Source organism: Chanodichthys erythropterus, chromosome 11 (genome assembly GCF_024489055.1).
Source record: "Chanodichthys erythropterus isolate Z2021 chromosome 11, ASM2448905v1, whole genome shotgun sequence".
Lineage (NCBI taxonomy): Eukaryota > Metazoa > Chordata > Actinopteri > Cypriniformes > Xenocyprididae > Chanodichthys > Chanodichthys erythropterus.
In genome coordinates this window covers 31,232,979-31,256,998 of record NC_090231.1, presented here as the reverse complement: position 1 = coordinate 31,256,998, position 24,020 = coordinate 31,232,979, and the positions used below count along the sequence as shown (strand labels likewise).

The 24,020-nt window shown below is 36.4% G+C and overlaps 1 protein-coding gene across 1 annotated transcript; it reads left to right on the top strand.

The window, feature by feature from the left end:
• The first annotated feature begins 1,311 nt into the window (after window positions 1-1,311).
• bbox1 (butyrobetaine (gamma), 2-oxoglutarate dioxygenase (gamma-butyrobetaine hydroxylase) 1) lies at window positions 1,312-23,737 on the top strand. Its single transcript, XM_067402369.1, has 8 exons — window positions 1,312-1,470; window positions 4,665-5,048; window positions 6,761-6,875; window positions 17,736-17,934; window positions 20,384-20,489; window positions 20,661-20,857; window positions 21,254-21,420; window positions 22,153-23,737. The coding sequence occupies exons 2-8, from the start codon at window positions 4,692-4,694 to the stop codon at window positions 22,311-22,313; spliced, it is 1,302 nt and encodes a 433-aa protein (XP_067258470.1). The 5' UTR covers window positions 1,312-1,470; window positions 4,665-4,691; the 3' UTR covers window positions 22,314-23,737.
• Window positions 23,738-24,020: the final 283 nt, after the last annotated feature.

Genomic DNA, 24,020 nt, shown 5'->3' with positions numbered 1-24,020 from the left:
TTGGTCTGTTTTGTAAATCTATATTTGTGTATACCATATTTATGATAAATTTATGGTGTTTTTGAGTTTATTTTAAAGCGTTGAAGCTTTCTAAAATAATTCCAACATTTATGTCAACACTATTCAAAGCCCTTAAAACTTTGAATTTGTCAATTGACAGGATTATATTGAGATGAATTAGAAAATATTCAGAAATACAATATTTTTTTGCCATAAAAAAATGTAGCTTGGCAAAATGATGCAGCTACTTTGTGCAATAAATGAAAGCCAGTATTCACTTAATAGCAGCAATCATACATGATGAACCGCCATTAAATGCTTTAAACTTGGCAATATTACTGCCATTGAGTCTTTAATGACATTTATCACAAAACTACTTTGTGATAAATTAATTTGAAATGCACAGTTTGATGCAGAGCAATTAAGAAATTAGCAGTAGGCATGCAGGTTAAAACAGCTGTTTACAATGGGAGTTCTCATCATAAACAGAGACAGAGATTGGAAACTGTTGCTGTAGGGTGATCTTTCAGTTTGTGTGTGTGTGTGTGTGTGAGTGACAACCAAAAACTAATATATATATATATATATATATATATATATATATATATATATATATATATATATATATATATATATGTAGTATTCAATATTTTACTAAATAAAAAGTGAATGAATTCGGAATGTAAAAAATAATAAAGAGCTATTTGTAGATTCTCTAAATTGTTAATTGGTCTTTTGTGTACCCTTAACTGGCAATCATTCAAGCTAAAGATGTGCTGATCCAATAATCTTCCTTAAAAAAATGTTGAATTAATAGGCTGAAAAAAAGAGACCTTCAAGCATCGCAGCTGCCAAAGGAGCATATCTGTCTGTGATGTGTACAGTGGATATAAAAAGTTATGCAGTTAGCTTCTTCTCTGAAATGTCACTTTGTTTCCAGTGGGATTGCAGGTTGTAGTTAAAGGTGCAAAAGTTCTGATATGATTTATCAGATATATATTTTTTATATCTGATATGATTTATATTATATTTCTTTTTTTCCTTTTTACATAAAATATATTTATATTGATTTAACAGGGGATACATATCCGTTGTATATTGCCATTATTGTGTAATCAAATATTGTGGTCTTAAAATAACATTAATTTATACTGATGTATAATGCAGTTTAATATTTACAAATGCATATTGCCTTGGCCTACATATTCATTTAATCCAGATGACAGCTCCAATAAAATGAAGTTACAAAAACAAGAACAGTTGTCGAGCAAAGCTGCACGTAATTTTGGCTAAGTGTCAGATCCAGTGCAGCACACACATCATGATGATTACAGTGTGTGTGTGTGTGTGAGCAGCAGCAGCGCTATAATGCATGTGACCCTTCACCCATTTCCAGCACAGCGAGTTCTCACGCTTCTCAGCACTATATAAGGCTGAAATAACCGCGGCTACATTATCCACTTCTTCACGGTAAGTGTCATATGTTCGTTTTTCCTTATTTCTCATCAATTTTAAAAAACGAAGATGAAATATAACGTTAGTGGCTGAATTCTATGTAATAGACGGAACTTCGCGTGTATCTTGCCTGACGAAAGAAATATTGATAGCGTTGTTATGTATATTATACGCGTCATGTATGTGACTTCCTAGTGGAATATTTTATGAAAGAATATCTGTTGGGTAACGTAAACCTCCTTTTGTTAGTTGGTCCACAGTTCATTTACTAAAGCGCGGATGGATGAGTGCTAAAAATACCCGGAAATAACAAATGCAGATAAACATATAGCTATCATGTCTAAATAAAGACAATCAATTTTGAAGTTGGTTTGATTTCTGTTACATGTCAACTACAATGTGTTTGAGTGTGTGTGTGTGTACGTGCTGTCATAACGTTGCAGCCAATGTGTTTGTTTGCGGGGGAATGGAGTGGTGACCTTTCACCTACTTCTGTGTTCCCTGAGACATGTAGGTCACATGAGCTAAGGTGCTTCCTTATTACATAACCAATGCTCACAGTTCTGTTTAGAATGCACTGAACATTATATTTATTTTATATCATGGACCCACAAATGTGATTATTGCATTACTGCCTAATAGACATTTTAATTTAGTTTATGCCATTTGTAATGTGTGAGGAAAATGTTAAGTGTAATATTATAAAGATAACATATAGAAAATGGCATTTATAAAGCCCAAAAATACTTACTTTGACTTATGATTGTGCATCCTTTTTCTATACATCATTAGAATTATATAATAATGTTAGGTGTATAAATCTCACAAGAAACCACAGCTGTCAACAGAATAAGATAACTGGGATTAATGGATTCATAATTTGACATTCTAAATTTACACTAAACAATTTATTGTTTATATTTTTGTTTGGGTTATGAAACGCAGCACAGGTTGCCGGGAGTATTTCTTTGAAGTGGTACACATGAATGAGTCAAATTCTTCTTACTAGTGCAAGTAGAATTGAAGTGCAGAGTTCAGTAAGTTTTAGTTTGATTAGTGTGATAGTGCTAAAGTTAAGTCACCTTAGCCCTGGATTAGCTCGCTTTAATCTTGGTTACTTTGATGTAATACTGTTTGTATTTAGTGTTGTCAAAAGATAAGCAGCCATTCAGATAATTCAGATGGATGACGTCTTTGCATTAATCATTCATCAAGAGCTGACTCTTGCTTTTCACTGTCCGACCAACAGCACAACAACCTGACAGTCACCTGCCTTCTGAAAGAGAGTTTTGCAGGGAACAAGCCTAATAGGAAGAGAATGCAAACTTGCTTGAGAAACTTTACATTTCATTTTCTATTTAATGACTGTTCAAATGTTTGGGGTCAGGTAGACTTTTATTTTAAAGAAATTAATACTTTTATTTAAAGGTGCCCTAAAATTAAACATTGAATTTATCTTGGCATAGTTAAATAACAAGAGTTCAGTACATGGAAATGACATACAGTGAGTCTCAAACTCCATTGTTTCCTCCTTCTTATATAAATCTAATTTGTTTAAAAGACCTCCGAAGAACAGGCGAATCTCAACATAACACCGACTGTTACGTAACAGTCGGGATCATTAATATGTATGGCAACGCCCCCAATATTTGCATATGCCAGCTCATGTTCAAGCATTAGACAAGGGCAGCCAGTATTAACGTCTGGAGCTGTGCACAGCTGAATCATCAGACTAGGTAAGCAAGCAAGGACAACAGCGATAATAACTGACCATGATCCATGATAACATGATATTTTTAGTGATATTTGTAAATTGTCTTTCTAAATGTTTCGTTAGCATGTTGCTAATGTGTTAAATGTGGTTAAAGTTACCATCGTTTATTACTGTATTCACGGAGACGAGAGCCGTCGCTATTTTCATTTTTAAACACTTGCAGTCTGTATAATTCATAAACACAACTTCATTCTTTATAAATCTCTCCAACAGTGTGTAATGTTAGCTTTAGCCACGGAGCACTATCAAACTCATTCAGAATCAATGTAAACATCCAAATAAATACCATACTTACATGATCCAATATGCTTCATGACGAACATGAAAAGATTGTAAAGATCCATTTTTGGGGGTTAGATTAGCTGTGTGAACTTTGTTTATGCACTGTTTAAGGCAGTCGCGAGCTCGGGGCGGGGAGCATGAGCATTTAAAGGGGCCACAGCCTAAATCGGCTCATATTTAATGATGCCCCAAAATAGGCAGTTAAAAAAATTCATAAAAAAAAATCTATGGGATATTTTGAGCTGAAACTTCACAGACACATTCAGGGGACACCTTAGACTTATATTACATCTTTTAAAAAGACGTTCTACGGCACCTTTAACAAGGATGCATTAAAATTGTCAAAAGGGTGAGTAAAGACATTTATAATGTTACAACAAAAATTCTCTTTCACATAAATGTGTTTTTTAAAACTTTCTTTTAATCAAAAAATCCTGGGAAAAAACAGATTTTGCAAAAATATCATACAGCACAAATGTTTCAACACTGATAATAATAATTACAAATACTTCTTGAGCACAATAGCAACATATTAGAGTGATATTATGTGACACTGAAGAAAATTTAGTGCTGAAAATTAAGCGTTGCCATCACAGGAATAAATTACATTTTAAAATATATGAAAAAAGAAAGCTATTATTTTAAATAGTTATTCAGTTATTTTTAAGTAGTTATTTTTCACAAAAATACTGTATTTTTGATCCAATAAATGCAGCCTTGGTGAACATCAGAAACTGCTTTCAAAAACATTAACGGTAGTGTAATTGTTCTGCAAGCAGTTTAACGACAATACAGCAGAATCCATTTTAGTGTCTTTGCAACTCCTTATTATGTCAAATGTTTTATAGGTATTCAGTAACCAGATGAAGAAGGTACATCCTCAATGATAATACTTTAATTATTAATTAATTATTAATTGTTAAATATTAATTGTTTAATTAAAAAAAAATAATGAGACAAAATATGATTCTTAATGACTTTGCAGTTGTGTGATAGCTGTGTGCTGTACGTTTACTTTGACACACCTGTGTGCTGCTCATATTAGTCATACTCAGTACATTCTGATGTGGTGAATCATTATTGCGTGAAAGGTTATGTGAAGGGGTGTGGGTGTTATATGAACACAATAACCTTATACTTTCTGTATCCTCAGACTAGCAGCAGCTACTCACAGATCAAGATGTTGTCCTATCTTACTCGCTGGGTGTCTAGAGGTGCTTTCCAGGCACTGAAAGGGACAGGCAGTCGTCCTCAACTGGTCAAGACGCCTCATATTGGGAATCAGACACTGGCAGCAGCTCCTCTGCCCTTCACTGGGGGGAGTCCAGGAGTGAGGCAGGCCCGCGCACTGGATCAGGAGAGACTGCTGCAGATTGATTGGGATGATGGGAGTTGTAGCTTGTATCCGTTCACCTGGCTGAGGGATAACTGCCAGTGTCCTCTCTGCACGCTGCAGTCAGCTCAAGCACGCAAACTGCTGCTGTCAGATCTGGACGTGCACACCGGAATGGACCAAGTACAGCTGATGGACAATAAGGTTAGTCTTGGTAAGCAAAGCTTAAAGGGATAGTTTATGCTAATTATACATTTGTTATCATTTAGTCATCATTATGTCATCATGAATGAAGATGCTCTGCTGAATGTTTTGTAAAAAGATGTTTTGCAGAATGTCCACCCTGCTCTTTTAAATATAATGAAAGTAGATGGGGACTAAAGTTGTTGCATTCTGTAAGCTCTGTAAGGTTTATTCACTGCTAACTTTCTTATCAACTGTGGTGCTTTTATGTCTTTTTTGAAGCTTGACAGGCCACGTCTCCATTCATTTTTATTGTATAGCAAAGAACATAGTCATTTAAAGCTGCAGTCTGTAAGTTTTGTCTCTTTGTCGCCATCTCTGTTTGAAACCTGCAATTGCAGTTATTTGCGGAATTATCATCTTTACGTGGGTTGTGCTGCGGCACGGCTCCTTAGCGTGGCTGAATCTAATGTTTGCTGTCAGTCACAGCACCGGTGTGGATACTGTACTTCGGAATCACAGATTGTAGTCTTGGAAGTATGAACAAAATAAGAATTTTCACCGAAAAAATGTCATCTGAACAAGTAATTAACTTTTGTTCTGACCAACTGAGAAAAAAAGCATTACAATAAATCGCCAGTGGTGACTAAATCTAACGATCACTTAGCTAGGAACATGTCAAACCATACAAATTATTATTATTGTTATACTTTGTTCTCAAATTGTTAATGTTAACAACATCAGCATTGCTATGTGTATTTAGTATGTATTAGCATTATCTGTAGATTTCAATTTCTTTAGCCACTTGCTTTTGACTACGGGTGAATCTCCATTTGTCACTGCTGATTTTCATTTGGACCTTTCTGAATTACAAACCGCAATCAAAATGATAAGTTTAATTATTGCAGCTGCTGTAAGAAAAGGCTATTAATGATCCGCCACCTGCAGTATCCTCACATGCCATATAGCCACTAGCTGGGACTTGTTCTTTCTGTTTACAGATGTGACGTAATGACGCAAAGACTAACAGCTGCATGCTCGAATTTTCCCGGGGAAACCCACCAGTACCGCTTTTATTAGAAAACATTATTACAAGCTTACTGTTGTGAATCGGACTAAGGTAAGGAGATAGTTTTGAACACTGGCTGGTTATGTACTTGCTCAAATTGATTTTGGATAATTTTTAACAAAAAAAGTCACGGACTGCAGCTTTAATTATGAAACGAAATGAGAATTTTAATTTTTGGATGGATTATTTCTTTAAACCTGACTCTGTATTAAAACATCCAGAGACTAAAGATGCTGTCACATTTACCGTTGTTTTGCAAAATTTTGCAGTCATTAATTTTGTGTGAAAGAGAAGGTTTTCTCCAAGCAGATTTAACATCACGTTCAAATTTGTCTCACAAATTTGCTGCATTGACAAACAGAAATCTGCTTGGTTTTAACGTGACTTCTGTCTGTGCTGTGGTTTATACATTGCCAAATATTAACAATGGACAGTGGACCTTTTTTGCCTGTAAAATTTCATCTACAATTTGTTAATGTGACCGCACCTAAACACTGTATATCTGCTGTAGTATTGCTGGTTAAGACAGTTATGCCTGGTGGGGACTCTAGCACACAGTAAATATATTAGTGAGCAGCTATGCTGGTCTGGTCTTTTCAGCCAGGTTTACATGCAAGTCATTGTACAATAGTCCATAAACCTATTTTTATGAAACTCATTGTAGGTGTCCATAACTTGGCCTGATCAACACAGTAGTGATTTTGATCCTGACTGGCTGAAGAAAAGGTGTTTTTCCTCTGAGGCGAGACAAGCTCTGCAAGAGGATCTCTTCCTTAATGGTGAGTTCGTTGTCATCTGTTTGTCTTCATTGCCGTAATCTTTGTATTAGCCATGTCTCTATTTACCTACAGTATATACATCTTTAATCTTTTTATTGTTTATAATGTATGCCCATTATTAAGGGAAGTATTCTACACAGAAACCCGGAGACTTGCTTTATTTTCTGTATTTTCTGGTTTCGCAGCTGAAATACTGTCAGCTTGCTGTTATATTTATGCTCTTGATTCATTTACACACCTCTTGAGTGCGAGGTGAATTCAGCCAGTATATCTGTTGATATGAAATTAAAAATAAAATATGCTTGATGCTTTCAGTTTCATTTTCTAAAATGAAATGAAGACTGGATGGGTTTTGTTTTTGATTTAGACAACAAGGATAGCGTTTAGGATAGCTTCATATAAAGTTGAAATGCACTCATATAGGCTAATATTTTTTGCATTATTTGAAGTAATCTGTGGCGCGTGTGGTCTGGACAGCAGTTACTTTTGTAGTGTGCAGGCATGTCTCCCCAGAACTTGAGTGGAAAGACTTTTTCCACTTCCTGCCACATGGAATAGAGATTTAAGGCCATTTGAGAAGAGTGAGCTGTTGTGCTTATACACCATTCTTGAGGGATGCCGTGGTTGGAGCAGACTGCACAATGTGTCTGCCAGAACAAGCATCCTGCACATATTTGCATGTCTTGAGATTTTAAGATTAGATTTTCGAAATTAATGCATGTCATGGGGGCTTTCGAAACAGATTCTGCTCACCACAAATATTCTTTAGTTTTACAGATCTTACTGTTGTTTTCAACCTTGTGATTAAAGTTTAGGAAATTATGCTGCTGTTTAGTTTAAAGGCACAAAAGGCATCCCCTTGTGCCCCCTAAAGCAGTAAAAGACAACCAATAAATTTCCACGGTTTAAAGCATAGACTACACATCACAAGTGTCTGCTTCTTGATGAGGTGTAAAACACACAAGGCTTGCATGTGTTTAACAAAGCAACTTAACTGGCACATAATATGACGGTTCTGCCCCTTGTTTTAAGACCTCCCCTATAAACTTGCTTCAGGAGGCCTGTAAAGCACTCACCTTGCTATAATATGTCTGTCTTGGGCAGTAATCTGCCATTAGCCCTTTCCTCATTGGTTCCTGATTGTAGACAACTAATGTGTCCTCTATGGTGTTACTCAATCTCTATTTTATAAACTCTGTCCATACACTACTGTTAAAGTTTGGGGTCAGTAAGTTTTTTTTTTTTTTTTTTTTTTTTTAATATAATAAAATTTTATTAATATATATGTTGTTTTTTTTTTAAATATTTGCATATACATTAAATAAAAAAACAACAACAGTAAAGACATTTATAGTCTTACAAAAGATTTTTAAATAAATGTTTTTTTTTTACTTTAAAGAATCCTGAAAAAAGGTATAAATAAAATATCATAAAAACAATAAACAGCACAACTGTTTTCAACATTGATAATAATAAGAAATGTTTATTGAGCAGCAAATCTGTATTTTAGAATTTCTGTATATATATATATACAGAAATTATTTTGAAAGGAAGTATCTTATAATATATGCTTATATATATATATATATATATATATTATATAGCATATATTATAAGAGACTTCCTTCAAAAAACATCTATATATATATATATATATATATATATATATATATATATATATATATATATATATGTATATATATATATGTTAAGCATAAGAGGTTAGAGAATAGGTAATTAGGCTAATTAATAATGTAATTATGATTAAAGCCTTTTAATTATAGTCATTGTTAGCCTTTAACCACTTTTTTTGGTTGTTTTGTTTTCCTGAAAGAATACAGATCACATTAGGATTTTTATGACCCAATGTTGTGTTGATGTAGTGTCCCATTTACAAGAGGGCACAAGTGTGCTTTTCTGTGGTTACAACATGTCCTGGTTCAGCTGACATCATGCATGCCATGACATCATGATCCTTCAGAGCACCAAGACCGCATTGTTCCCATCTAAATTCAAAAGAGCAAAACAGTCACTTTGCTGCATTAGATGAAAAACAGTTCCCACAGAAAAAGACCACACTGACACAGACCAAAGATTATGATGACTTAAATAACAGTTGAAGTAGTACATTTAAAACCTTATTTTTCCAAATGGTTTTTGGAAAACTAATGGCTGGACTCAAATAATGTGTCTCACTTCATTTATTTGAGAAAGCGTATAGGATTTGAATATAGAATGCTGCACACATGCAATTTGAGTTATTCAAATCATATAAATCTATTTTCCAAATCCCATTTGAAAATGATGGCTGTAAGTGGTTTGTACTCTGGTTGTGAGCTTCTGTCTGTCCTGTTCTTGGTGAACTCTGCTCTGTGCTGAGCTCTCAGCAGGGACTCTGTTGACAGAGTTTGACTGGACATAGCGGTGTGCCAGCAGCAGCCGCAGATTCACATTACCATAGCTGGAAAACTCACAGAGGCAATGCTGATGGAAACTGTTCAGACACACATAAGCTGACACCTTTCTTTTCCTGCGTGCCTTTGTGTGCACACATGTGTTTCCGTCTGTTTTAGAGACTGAAAGAGTCATTGAAAAATAATGTCAATTTTTATTAAAGTGTCTCAGAGGCCCTAGCTGGACAGAATGATAACATGATATTAATCACTGGCTCTGAAGTCGACATCAGCCCTGCCAGGAAACCATAGTATGTCAGTGAGACAGAGAATATTGAGCATTACACGCTTATAAGAGCTGAGCATTACTGACCTGGACCGACTAAACCACTTCACCCTGGGCCCAGTGCCCAGATCACTCTCTCTCTCTCTCGATCAAATTCATTCCAGGGCCTTAGTATTAGTGTGGGTATTTTCTCAGCCTTGTGTGTTGGACAATTTTGGCTTTCTTTGCATTAGCTTGATTGCATGTTTATATGATAGCATATTCATACTTCTGTCAGTGTACACCATGACTGATTTAGCAATAAGGTTTTCTCTCGTAGGTTTTCTATTTTCACTGCATTTTGTCATTTTGAAGCTACACATTTTATTATAACTATTGTTTGTATTAACATAATAGCATTTTAGTTTGTCAGCTGGGTGAAACTCATTCAAAGAACAGCATTTTTCAGGCTAGCAGTCCAGCTAATGTGCATTCAATAGTAAACAAACGGCTGAAATTCATCATTACAACCGCCAGTGTGTAGATGAGACACAATGAATCGCCGACTCGTGAGGCTGGTTAACACTTGCTTTAAAGGTGCTAAAGAGGATGTTTTGTTTTATACATTTTTTGCAATATTACTTGAAACTGTCTTTACTAACTGATAAAAGACTATTTATTAGGTGCACTGAAAGGAATAATATTAATATACATCATCTGTGCACGAGGTAGGGCCTTAAAAACATCAGCCAATCGTTTACGCGATCATCACGTAAACGATTGGTCCTCTGGCTTGTCAATCACTGTGACGTTCCTTGTGAGAGACGAGCGCGGCTGCGCGCTCCAGTAACTTTCCACACTCCGCTTTTTGTCAGGAGACAGGAGTAACAACTGCAGATTATGAGTTACCTGCGGTGAGTCCGACATAATGAATCCACTAACACGACACAGCGAATAACGGTGGTAAACACTCGTGTTCCAATACTCGCGAGTTTTGGGAGGCGTTCCCTCGAAATGAGCTGTGAAGGAGGGGGGGTTGTTCTTAAATAAATAGGTTTCTGAAACACTCCACATCTTTTTTTGTTCAAATTTTATCATCCCACTACCATTCAAAATTTTGGGGTTGAAATTGAAATGAGAGATGTTTTTCTTTTTTTATGTTTTTGAAAGTGTCTTATGCTCACCAGGGCTGCATTTATCTGATCAAAAATACAGTAGAGTTCATTTGCAAAAAAACGATAAACAGCACTTACGGCTATGCGTTATTCTCCACATATAGTACGTTCTGAACCCTAAATACGTTTTGTCAGAAAAGCCGGTATAGAGAACCTCAGAGATGACGTGTTTTTGTAGGCCAACCCAGAAGTTAGCGGCGCACGGGTTCCCTCGGTTGAAAGCCTATGCATTTTTCCCACAGACTTTTGGAAAATCGCAAAAAATAAGCTCTGTGTTTAACAAAGGGTTATGACACTTACACGTTTTGTCTATTAATATAATCCTTGCCCCAAAGTTAACACAAAATTTATACATTTTGAAGCCTAAATAAAGTCGTCAGATATAAAAGGCTAACAGTAGGCTATAAACGGACTACAGCACACCATGGTCGCGGATCAACGTCGTCACCACCAAGCTTCCTCAAACTTTATTTAGAAAACAAATTTATTTACAAACATGCTCGCTGATTATGATCTGTGCTGTGTATGAATACTTATCCACTTTTTCATTAGAAATTCTGTCCAAATGTCCTGTTTGTCACGATGACATCTAAAGTCCCCGCCAAAGGAAGTAGTCCCTTGATAGCAACTTGTTAGCAATGGCCATTTTTAAGACACAATAAAGGTTTAAAAAAATCACAAGTGGGTTATAACTGGTGTGTTTTATGTCATAGATCAAAACATGAAAATATTTAGAGGCTTTGTTAACCACAGACCTTATTTCAGGCGATTTAGCAAAAACCCATTCAAAAAACCCATAGACTTTAGGCTGATGGAACCGGGCGTCCTAAAATGCTAACTCGCTTCCGGGTTTTTTGCATACAAAAACATGTCATCTCTGAGTTCACTTTTTACAGCAGAAACCGGGTGTGCCTCATACGTCCTGAAAAGTGAAGCTGCGGGCTCCTTGATTGCCCCCTGGTGGCTGGATGCAGTACAGGTCATAAACCCCGTCCTCTCCATGCAAAGGAATGGCACTTGAGTCAAAGTAAAAAATAAATTACACTTCCAGTAAAATTTTCCGAAAGATGGTTTTGGTCATTTAAGGTAGTTGTTATCACGCTGATATATGTTCAATTGTTTGTTTTGGTGAAAGTTGGATTTTAGCTAGCAATTTGATGCTATAGCAACAGGGCGTGTATTTATGATTGACATTTGATTGAAAGCTTCTCTGAGGACTGTCAGTGCTTCGACGGGAGATTGAAGATATATAACTAACTATTAATTTTCAATTTCTGTGTTATTTCACTCTGACAAAATGAGTTGTTCAGCAGTAAACTGTACTAACCAATCTACAGGATCTGAAAGATCACCGAGCTTATTTCGGTAACATTAAATGTGGGCTTTATATGCTAATTAATAAATGTTATTAGCTAAGATAACACGCCTAACGTTAGCCATGAGGGAAAAAGCAGGTGATCGTTATCTGGCAGTTACTAATTATTTTTATGGATATAAAATAATAATTAACAGGAAAAAACTAATGATAGCCTACTCTAATTAATTACAGAGCACTTTCTACAGCAATCGATCTCCTGTAACGTTAGTTCAACTTGATTTAAAATGGCAGGACTTGTTTCTAGTGGCATATTATTGAGTTTGTGTACTGAATTTGCTGTTTTAAAAATATTATTGCTCTAGAAACAGAGCAATAGTATTTGAACTAATTGTTATATACTTGTATTGCATATGACAATTTAGTTCAAACTTTGACCTGTGGAGGGCAGTAATACATTTCATTCAAATAGAGAAGAAGAGAGCTAGTTCAAGATGAGCATTTATGGTTAAAACTTATATATAATTTTTTATTTTTTTAGAAAATGAGTGATGGTTTCTCTAGATAAGACCATTATTTCTCGTCTGGGATCGTGTCGAACAATTTGAAGTTGCAATGAAACTAATTTTGACCTTCAACTGTTTGGGCTCCATTGAAGTCCACTATAAGGAGAATAATCCTGGAATGTTCTCATCAAAAACCTTAATTTCTTTTCGACTGAAGAAAGAAAGACACAAACATCTTGGATGACATGGGAGTGAGTAAATTATCAGGAACATTTTATTTAAAAGTGGACTAATCCTTTAACTCCGAGTCAACCTACTCAGAGTCGACTGAACTAACTGAATTCAGCTGTTCTGAAACAGAAAACTCAGATTTTCCCATTTCAGGGTAAGTCAACTCAGAGTTCAAGTTTTAACTCAGAGTTGGTTGAACCTCCTTTTTTTATTTTTTTATTGCAAAACAAGAACAATATACATACAGAGGATCACAGTGTGTTCAACTATTATGTATTACATTCATAATAGCATCAAAGGAAACAACAGAAAGAAGAAATAAACTAAGAAAAAAATATAAAACTAAAGGGGGAAAAAAACTTAGAGTGTTCCAAAAAGAAAAGGATTCAAAAATTCTATACATCCGTATCGCTTTTTTATTTCTTGCATCTTTTAGGGCCTCAATATAATGCTTCAATTCAATTTTAAACAATATAATGTTAGGTTTATTATTATTCCATTTCTGTTTGTGTATGTGATATTTTCCATACATAATTATTAAGTTAATCATCATGGTTAAACCTCCTTATAGAGTGCCCCAGGGATGACGCGTTTTTGTAGGCAAAACCCAGAAGCGAGTTAGCATTTTAGGACTTCCGGTTCCAACGCCGTAAAGTCTATGGGTTTTTTTAATGGGTTTTTGTTAAATCACCTGAAATAAGGTCTGTGGTTAACAAAGCCTCTAAATACTTTCACGTTTTGATCTATGACATAAAACACACCAGTTATAATCCACTTGTGATTTTTTTTAACTTTTACTGTGTCTTAAAATCGGCGGTTGCTAACAAGTTGCTATCAAGGGACTACTTCCTTTGGCGGGGACTTTAGACGTCATCATGACAAACAGGACATTTGGACAGCATTTCTCATGAAAAAGTGGATAAGCATTCATACACAGCGCTGATCATAATCAGTGAGCGTGTTTTTAAATAGAGTTGTTTTTTAAATAAAGTTTGAGGACGCTTGGTGGTGACGACGTTGATCCGCGACCATGGTGTGCTGTAGTCCATTTATAGCCTACTGTTAGCCTTTTATATCTGACGACTTTATTTAGGCTTCAAAATCTATAAATGTTGTGTTAACTTGTAAAGATTATCTTGATAGACAAAACGTGTAAGTGTCATAACCCTCTGTTAAACACAGAGCTTATTTTCTGCGATTTTCCAAAAGTCTGTGGGAAAAATGAATAGGCTTTCAGCCGAAGGAACCCGTGCGACGCTAACTTCCGGGTTGGCCTACAAAAACGCGTCATCCCTGAAACGGCCCCTGATCTTGATGACGCGGTCGTCTGGGCGGAAGTCTGATATCGCGGCTCCGCCTCCGGGCTCCACTGATGATTCCTTCTGCGCATGCCCAGGCTCCAAACTGACGTTTTTGCGTAACATGTCAATGCCCATCGTCGAAAGTTTTACGTTCAGTTCATTACTATGGAAGGAAGCGTCTTCGCGTCATCCATCTTTTTTTTTTTTTTCTTTTTTACAGTCTATGGCAGAAACCGACAAGCGCCCTTGTTGTTTGTGTATGAAACCGACAAGTCTGTTTAGCGAATCAGCGCGCAGTAATCAGGTCAGGTGAGAAAGGCTGCTAGTCACTTCAAAAAGACACGCTAGCTGAGAGCTTCATTCAGTGCCCAAGGAAGTCGACCGGAAGTTGAAGTCGGCCGGGTGCCGCCATCTTGTAGCAGAACTTCACTTGCGTTAGCATCCCCATTGACTCCCATTCATTTTGGCGTCACTTTGACAGTGAATAACTTTACATCTGAGGCGTTTAAAGACTCCATTTGTCCATTATTTATTTCCAAAGATACACAACAATGTATAAAGGGCTCCATTACCTTCTATGTTACATTATGGCCCCGTAGAAACAGTTTTTGTAAAAATAAGCTAACAATTGCGTCATAACCACTCGACTCTCTGTCGCACAGTAGAGAAATTACCGTACAGACAGGAGGAGAAGCTCGCAGGCAATCGGGGAGATTATCTTAATATGGCGTACTGGCGTTACATTTTAAAATACTATACAAATTAAATAATCAGAATACTTACTCCTGCTCACTCACGCCAAAGAACTTCCCGCTCAAGCTCACAGTCTCTGCAAGATTAACGATGGCAGTTTTCACGCACAGCTACTAGAAGATTTACATCTGTCAGACAGGTTGCTGACGTCATCAAGCTTAGTGTGAGTCTGCGCGTCAGTAACGGAAGTGCTAAAAATCGCTAAAAATGGGCTTCACTTGACTCAACTGAGTTCCAATGGGGTCGCTGTGTCCATTTCTTTTACTGTCTATGGTTTCATTTAGTCAGCTTTTTCAAAGCTGACTAAAAGTGATCGAGGACTAATAATTTCGACTCCCGCTAGTCCTTGCACATTTTACATGCTAAAATCTTGGTTGTCACTTTGCGTTTGTGTGCGTGTGTGTGTTTCAGAAACATGAAATGTGGAGTTATCTGCTTTTGCCAAAAAACGACTGTTGGAGTTATCTGTTTTTTCTAAGAAACAAACTTTTAATATATAAAAAAATATACTTTCAATTAACTTTAATTTTGTAAGTTACCTGTATTTTTTGGATTTATTATTACTTAATTAAAACAACCCAACTGCAGTGTGATTGATATTACTTGGAATGCAAAAAAAAAAAACATGATTTGTGAGAATTAATTCTAATCTGTTTTTGCAAATGAACCCTTCTGTAATGTTGTGAAGTACTATTTGAATATATGCTAAATTGTAATTTATTACTGTGATGGCAAAGCTGAATTTTCAGCATAATTTCTCCAGTCTTCAGTGTCACATGATCATTCAGAAATCATACTAATATGCTGACTTGGTGCTCACAGTACATTTCCTTTTATTACCAATGCTGAAAATCAGTTGTATTGCTTAAAGGTGCAATATGTAAGAATTTTGCAGTAAAATATCCAAAAACCACTAGGCCAGTGTTTATATATTTTGTTCACTTGAGTACTTACAATATCCCAAATGTTTCCAACTATTTGTAAATTGTGAGAAAATTGCAGTTTTAACCAAGGCTCCGGGACGTGTGAGGAGTCGCTTGTCAATTGCGTCATACCCGCGTTACCCTCGGTCTGTGGTTTTATTTTGTAGAAACCATGGAAACACTTAATACGCTTTAATATTTACATGTTTTAATAGTCAAGGGAACAACTGTTTTGATATATTTATAGACAGAAAACTATATATTGTTATACAGCTCAACACGTTTAGTCTTATTGTTTAAATCTAATTTAAATCTAATTTTCTTTTAATGAGTACCATGCTTTACCATGCCTCAGAGAAAAACACTATTTTGTGAAGTAGTTAACATAGCATAATCAGATGCAGCTTTATTTTTAGTAACAGTAATACAGAATTTTCTCCATCATACAATACGTTTTAAAATTAATTGCATGCCATTTATCAACACAAGCCATCCAGTATTTAATATGATATTCTAAAATCGATCTGTCTTACTGCAGCGTCTAACAGTGTCTCACAGCAGCCACCGAGCGAACACACAGAGTAACGTTATAACATCATTTTCAACACTCTCAAATGTATCTAATATGATAAACAGAGCTGTTACCTCTTACTCATGACCAGAAAAGCGGAAGCAGCGCCGGCGACTGTGGCATAATAAAATTTCCGCTTTAACGTTAATAATTGCAACATGATTTTTTCCCGAGTCCCATCCCGATTATTTTCACCGGCTGTGATTTGAAGACCACATGTCCCAAGATTCCGCTCTCAAACTTAGCATTATCAAGCTATGCCTTTGTTTAGACTAGGCCTCTAGCGACCTCTAGGGGACAGCAAATATTACATAGTGCACCTTTAATGTTTTTGTGGAAACTATTATGCAGTTTTTACTTTATGCATTGATAAATAGAAAGTTCAAATGAACAGTATTTATTTGAAATAGAAATATCATGTACATAACTTTTTAAATGTCTTTACTGTCACTTTTGACCAATTTAACTCTATTGTCTCTACTGTGACAATGTATCCAGTGGAACAGTTTTCTAAACTGAGAGAAGCTGAAAAGGACTTCCACTGCATAGAGGTCCAAACAGTGAATTACAGGCATAAGTGTTGTTGCTCACACATGCACACTTCTCTAGAGGCCGTCTGTGGAAGTAGACATAAGAACTAGAGTTTTCCAGCAGTATTCCATCACAGTCACACATGCAGGCCCTCACACAGTGTTCTGACCAATGTGTTCTGGCCTCAACCCTGACACACACACACACACACACACAAACAATCCTTCATTATTTAAAAAAAAAAGATACAAGTGATGGTTATACAGTAAGTGTGAAGTTTCCATCATGTGTTTATTTGCATTGTAAAATTGTCAGGGTGCTTGGAGAATGAGTAATGATAGGAAAGATAGAGAGAGAAACATGTTTAGCTTGGAAAAGATTTTAGCTACTTTTTGAGTAATGCTGTCATCATTCCCACATAATTAAGTAGACTTGAGTCACTGTTAACTTTGCTTTGGAATTTGCCACTGACTGGATCTTCTAATGCAGAATTTCTAATACAGAATTTTATTTTACTATGTATATATTTATTTACCTGCATGCCATGTAATGTGACCATTAACCGACTTCAGAGAACTGTGAACATGCAATTGTATTGTTACATTATTGAAATGTTAACATCTCAGTTCTCAGGGGGTACTTCAGTAAACATTTTAGGTAAGGGGCTTGACTGAAAAAAAAAAAAGTTTGGGAATCCTTGTTCAAGTGTATATTGATTGTAGTTCAGGGCCTCGGTTTTCCAGGAGTGGTCATGAGTTAATGCTTCTACTAGTTCAGTTTAAGAGGCTGATTTCCATGAAATAACACTGAATGAAATAAAAGAATTAAAAAGTGTCAATTCTAGACACTAAGTTGTGTCATTGGTTTGTGATGTTGTATCTGTGTCTGTGTTTCAGAGCGTGAGTATTGGGATTCTGGTCTGCAGATCCCCACAGCAGACTTTGAGGAGGTTCTACATGATGACAAGGCTGCACTAGCCTGGCTAGAGGCTCTGCGACGTATTGGCATCGTCTACCTGAGGGGGGCGCCAGCGGAGCAGGGCCAGGTGGCCAGACTGAGCCAGAGAATTGGCTATCTCCGTCTCACCTTTTATGGGTATGGTTTGTAGCTTTGGCTGTTCTCTAATGAAAGCAATGGAATATCTATATTTAGATTTATTTAACAATTGGATTAGTGAACAAAGACACAAACAGAAGTTACAAATACAGGCATTTTAATACTGCAGATTTATTAATGAAATATTAGAGTAATAGGATTCATTCTTATTCTGCCAACATTAGTATTTACCTCATGATCAAGAACAATTTGGAGATATGTAGTCTGTCACTGGAAACTATATGAAAAATAATTACGTACATTCCAAACACAGTGGTCACAGGAAATGCAGTAAGTTTCTCAAAAATACAGTTTCAGAAATTGTTAAACTGATTTTGAACATCTGTTTACACCAAAAACTGGGCAAAACTGTCATTTGTGCCAGAACCGTTATTCTCACTCCAAGAACTACAAAGAAAGATAAATAACCTGCTGCAAAGGGCACAAACCCCTCAGTCATGGAAAATGTAATATGGTGTGATGAATAATGTGGTCTGATCTTCCACCCTAATGCCTTACATCTGAATAGGTTTATAATTGATGGAAATAAAAACAGTCCCTTAACCCACAATGTCTGTTGCATTTGTAGTGGTATGGGCACTCGTCTCATTGAGTCTGAGGCCAAGAAGTACAAGGCCATTTAAAGGACCAGGTGTTTTAGGGGTTGGTAGTTTGGGAAAATGTTGGTAGTTTTGAGAAATATGTCTGTTTCTGCCACACACGTCTTGGCTATTGACTTGAGAGTAATGTGGTGTGTAAAATTGGCAGTGCAACCATAGAGCCGGTCTATAGGACTGTTCCGTAAAAGATTATCACGGATATCGTGGTGTGAGTCATCTGTCTACACCATCATTGGATGAAAGCATTTCATGCTGGAACTCTTGGCCAACAATCAGAACAATGTTCTGTTTTCGGAAAACTGTCTTTGAGAGCATCAAAATGAGAGAGGATGTGATTGAGCCTTGTTTTACAGTCATTTAAACTTGTTCCATTGCTCTAGATTTACTGGATGATGATTAGTGAGCCCAAAGTCAAACCATTTCAAACCAATGAAATTCTGATTTACTTTTCTTGTCAGACAACAAAGCCTTTCATTAGAACATGCAGAAAACATTTTTTACAGGGAAGGATGAGTGAATCACAGGTTAGGAGAGACAGATAGAGGATCAGGAGAGAAGAGCCAGAACAGAAACAGACACACTGTGAGCTTCTGGCTGTAATCACAAAGTTATGCATGTGAGCTTCTGGCTGTAATCACAAAGTTATGCATGTGAGCTCCCTCTCAGCTGACACCTGTTAAGTGACAGGCTAAGTGATTTAACACCATGCTAGCCTCAGGAGCTCCGTCAAACTGGCCAAAAAGCAGCTTCACCTGACCCAGAGTGGAACAAAAAGCATTGCATCTGCCAAATCAAGACTTCACTGGCTAGGGATCTTCTGGTTGAAGGAGGAGACTGTGGTGTGACTCATACAGAGGATTCTGGTCTCTAATACAGTCTTAAATTATCTTATCGAGACCATTAATCTGCCTCATTTCCTCATTTAAAAAAGACGAAAAAAAAAAGCCACACATACTCCTCTTCCATGACTTCCATTCCTTACATTGTTTTGAGGTTGATAACAGGAGAAAATTAGAAAAAGTTTTTAAATTTAGCCCAAAACAATATATACTATGCCCTTATACTGCATTTCTAAGTTTATGTCATCCAGTTTCAGTCTGATAGCCTCACCCATTCTACTTAGTATTTAAAGCTGCGACAGTTGAGTTCATAACATGTCCATCACTCCACACTTTATTTCTTCAGTTAAATAAGTGCATCATCTGGGTATTTGTAGTGCACTTTTCTGAGGGTGGGGGGGATTTTCAGTGTGAACATATTACTTGCACTATTTATACTACAATATGGCATAGAATAGTGCATAAGTATGCAAATCGGACATCCCTTTGTATTCAGATAATCTGTTAATAAAGTTTATTTTTTATACCTCATTGAACTTTTTAAAGCATAAATCTGACAAAAAAGCAATTTGTCATTGGGGAAATAGAAGAAAAATAAGATATATAAAAATATAAGATTTATTTTATGAAAACAAGTTTGCTTCTGAAAGTAAATTTATGTTTTTATTTAAAAAAACCAAGACACAAATACTGATTCAATACAATTATTACATTTGTTTTACTTATTATTACATTTTTTGCAGTGAGCAGTTTTATCAAGAACTCACCACACACACACACAGTTCTCACAGTGTGTTGCCATAACAAAAGTGTCTGCTTTGTTCATTGCAGTGATTCCTTAGTCTTTAAATGTACTCTCAAGATGGTACTAAATCAAGTAAGCATTTTACAGCTGTGGTTTCCTACAATAAATTCATGGAGAGATGCAGTAAATCTTTACAAGCCCATAGTCACCTGTTCTGATCCATCGTCCCCTCTGTGTTTTCACAGACACACGTGGCAAGTGCAGGACAAGCCCATGGCGAATAATGTTGCGTACACTTCTGGAAGACTGAGCCTGCACACAGATTACCCTGCTCTGCACCATCCACCTGGGGTGAGTTCCCTCTCTCTCTCTCTCTCTCTCTCTCACACACACACACACACACATTACGTCAATAAATGCATTTTTTAGATCATGAAAGGACTTCACTTCTGTGGTTTTTAAATGAATTAATAATTGCTCCTAAATAATAAAAAAAAAATGTATGTATGTGTATGTGTGTAGGTACAGTTCCTGCATTGCATCCGTCAGGCTGAACAGGGTGGTGAGAGTGAAGTGGTTGATGGGTTTCACATGGCGGAGCAGCTCCGGAGGGAGGATCCTGAGGCGTTTAACATCCTCTCCTCTCTCAGGGTCGATTTCACAGACAGCGGTTCTGACTACTGTGACTTCAGCGTGCAGTCCAAAAACCACATTATAGAGTAAGACAGACTGTGACTCCAGCAGATGCATGCATACTCGCATAATCGCGCAAAGCAAATGTCATGGATTAACTCGGTCACTTGTAATTATCATCATCATTGACTTCATGTCAATAATATACTAAACAGTACCATCTCATGGTCAGCTGTGGAACTGAGACTCACATGACTGAAATTTCTACCAATGAATGTGTTTAAAGGGATAGTCCATTAAAAAAAAAGAGGAAATTTCTGTCATATTTTTCATCCTAATGTTGTTCCACACCTGTATGAGTTGCTTTCTACAGTGCGACACAGAATTGTACGTTACTTGTTGCTTTTATAAATGACACCAAGACACTGTAGGGTTCTCATAAATCCTGATAGTTTTTAAAACAAACATGTCTGTATGTTCAGTGTGGACTCTGAGGGTCGCGTTGTGAGGATCAACTATAACAACGCCACACGAGACTCGGTGCTGGATCTGCCTCTGCATCAGGTTCAGCTTTTCTACTCGTCTCTAAAGGCTTTTGTGGAGCTGCTCAGCAGGCCTGAGAATGTGTTCACTTACAGAATGGAACCAGGTCAGTATGGCCAAAGACTAAAGAAGAACACAAGACGTGTCACTCGTATTGTTTTGAATGGGAGAAAGTTAATGCGCAATATGGCGGAATAAGTTCCGCCTTCTAAATAAGAGCCAATCGCCGTCATCGCGTCACTTCAGCAGCCGTTAGAATCACCGGTTTCTATAGAAACAATAGTGAGACGCGCGCCTCCGAAGAGACGCGCATTTAGGTCTGCGCATGCGCATTAGCTTGATCCAGCCTGAAAATACGTGGATTTTTTTTGTTTTTTTGTCATGGTTCGAGCGTTTAGAAACTAAATGTATGAGCCGGTTGTTAGATTTCATTGGTGATTTCAAATATGAAATTTAGTCGTAAGGTTGGCGAACAGTTTTGGAGAATTTGATGTTTCCCCATTCAAAGAGATAGGAGATAGGAGCTGCATGATGGCGTTTCAAAGATGGCCGCCGAGTGAAATGACTTTTCTTAAAGGGACTTTGGTATGGCCTCTTTACCTATATCAGATTAAGATTGTTACACACATTTAGTACTCACATTTGTACTAATGCCAGAGTTTTCAAAAATGTTCACTAGAGTTATTCCATAGTTGAAGTATTTCGAATCCTTAAAGGTTTCCCACTGCCACTAGTTACTAAACCAAGTGTGACAACATAAGAATTGAAACTTTGTTTGCACATCTTAATAAGGAACTGTTGCTGTTTATTTTATGTGATTCATTTCATCTATGTGCAGGTGACTTGGTGACCTTTGATAACTGGCGTCTACTTCATGGCCGAAAGAGCTACCTGTCACGAGGTCAGATCTCAAGACATCTAGAAGGAGCATATCTGGACTGGGATGAGGTCATGTCCCGTCTCAGGATCCTCCGGAAGTCTGTCTGTGGAGACAGATAAACATGTCTCTTCATCCTTCTCACTACAGTGACAGTCATGATAGGAAGCAAAGTTGATTTCTGATCTGTCCTCTGGTGTTGTCATATTTACTTTAAAAACAACTCAAGAAAGCCTAAGAAAGTTTCAGATTCTAGGGATAATTTCTGTTGGGCATTTTAGTTTTGGCAAGTAGATATTTGTTCTTCTGTAGTTAGGGATATTTTCACCCATGCGTCGGGTCAGAGGTTTTACTCTTCCGCCGCAAATCGATGTGTACGTCGTCTCCCGGAAGCTAGTTATTATAGTTAATAAAGTTAAAGTTTTCTTTTAAAAAACCCTCACTTTGCTTCAGAAGCCCTTTATTAACCCCCTGGAACCGTTTGAATTATTTATATGATGGATGGATGCATTTTTTGGGGGCTTCAAAATGTGCCCTTATAAAGTGTTTAGGAGCAAGGATATTTTTAAATATATCTCTGATTGTGCTCGTCTGAAAGATGATAATCATATACACCAAGAATGGCTTGAGGGTGATTAAATCATGGGATAATTTTCATTTTTGGGTGAACTATCCCTTTAATATTCTTTTATTGTGGCCTTTTACTGAGGAGCTCTTTGAGTCTTCAGCACCTTCTTGCACTTACAGTACTTAAAAAAGTACAGTCATTTTTTTTTTTTTTTTGGCTTGACTTGGAACAGTTTTTCCAGTGGTGAGTTAAACTTATTTTGAGTCTTATTATATCAATTACCAAAGGTGACAATGAAATTTTACTAAATATTTACCTTCTGTGTGGACAAGTAAGGGACATCTCTGATGGCTAAGCCTGAGATAGCACACTTTGAGGTTTAGTTGATTTCACATATGGTGTCAACAAAGCTAAAAAAAAAAAAATTGTCTTACAGGGATTGTTCTAACGGTCAGTACTTTTCCATTTTCTCCATATAAATATTGTTCTGACACTATCATGGATTATGGTGCTGTTTAAATGCAGTAATTTTAATATTGATTTTACCAATATTGTTTATATTCTTCTTGATTTGCACTTAATTTTAGTGTGGATTAACGAACCATTCAGTTTATATTTGCCTGTAATGTAAATAGTAGTTTGGACAATGATGGGACATTGACCTTTGCTGAAAGTAAAATGTTTTCATGTGGCACAAAAATATTTATAAAGCTGATGTCCAAAACAAAGTATAACTGTTTTGATATATGGAGACTGGATATTTCATTAAATTATGGTCAGTACTTGTATACTGATTGTCATGTGCAGTAGACATTAAGCTCTTTGATATATGACATTTTTAAAGAAAACTGGCCAATTTGTATAAATGCAGTAACAATGCAAATATAGCTCATGCAGCTATTTATACTTGTAATGTTTTGGCAACTCTGACAGATTTTTCTTTTCAAGATGACAATAAAAGACATTTATAATATACCCAGATGACATATTTCTTTGCCATCCATGACCTAAGAAGAACGCTCAAATACTGGGGTTATAAATCATGATTATACCAGAGATAAGTTTGGAAGAAAAAAACACTGTTGAAGCTGAACTCCAAACTGTAAAACGGTGATTAAATTATGATTCTATCAGTATTTATTATATGATAACTACATTTGTGTGTTGATGTTGATTTTCTTGTTAGTCGATTGAAGTATTTAACAGAGAAATAAAAGATGCTAAATAGTTTGTATATGGTTAAAGAAAAAAATGTAAGCGC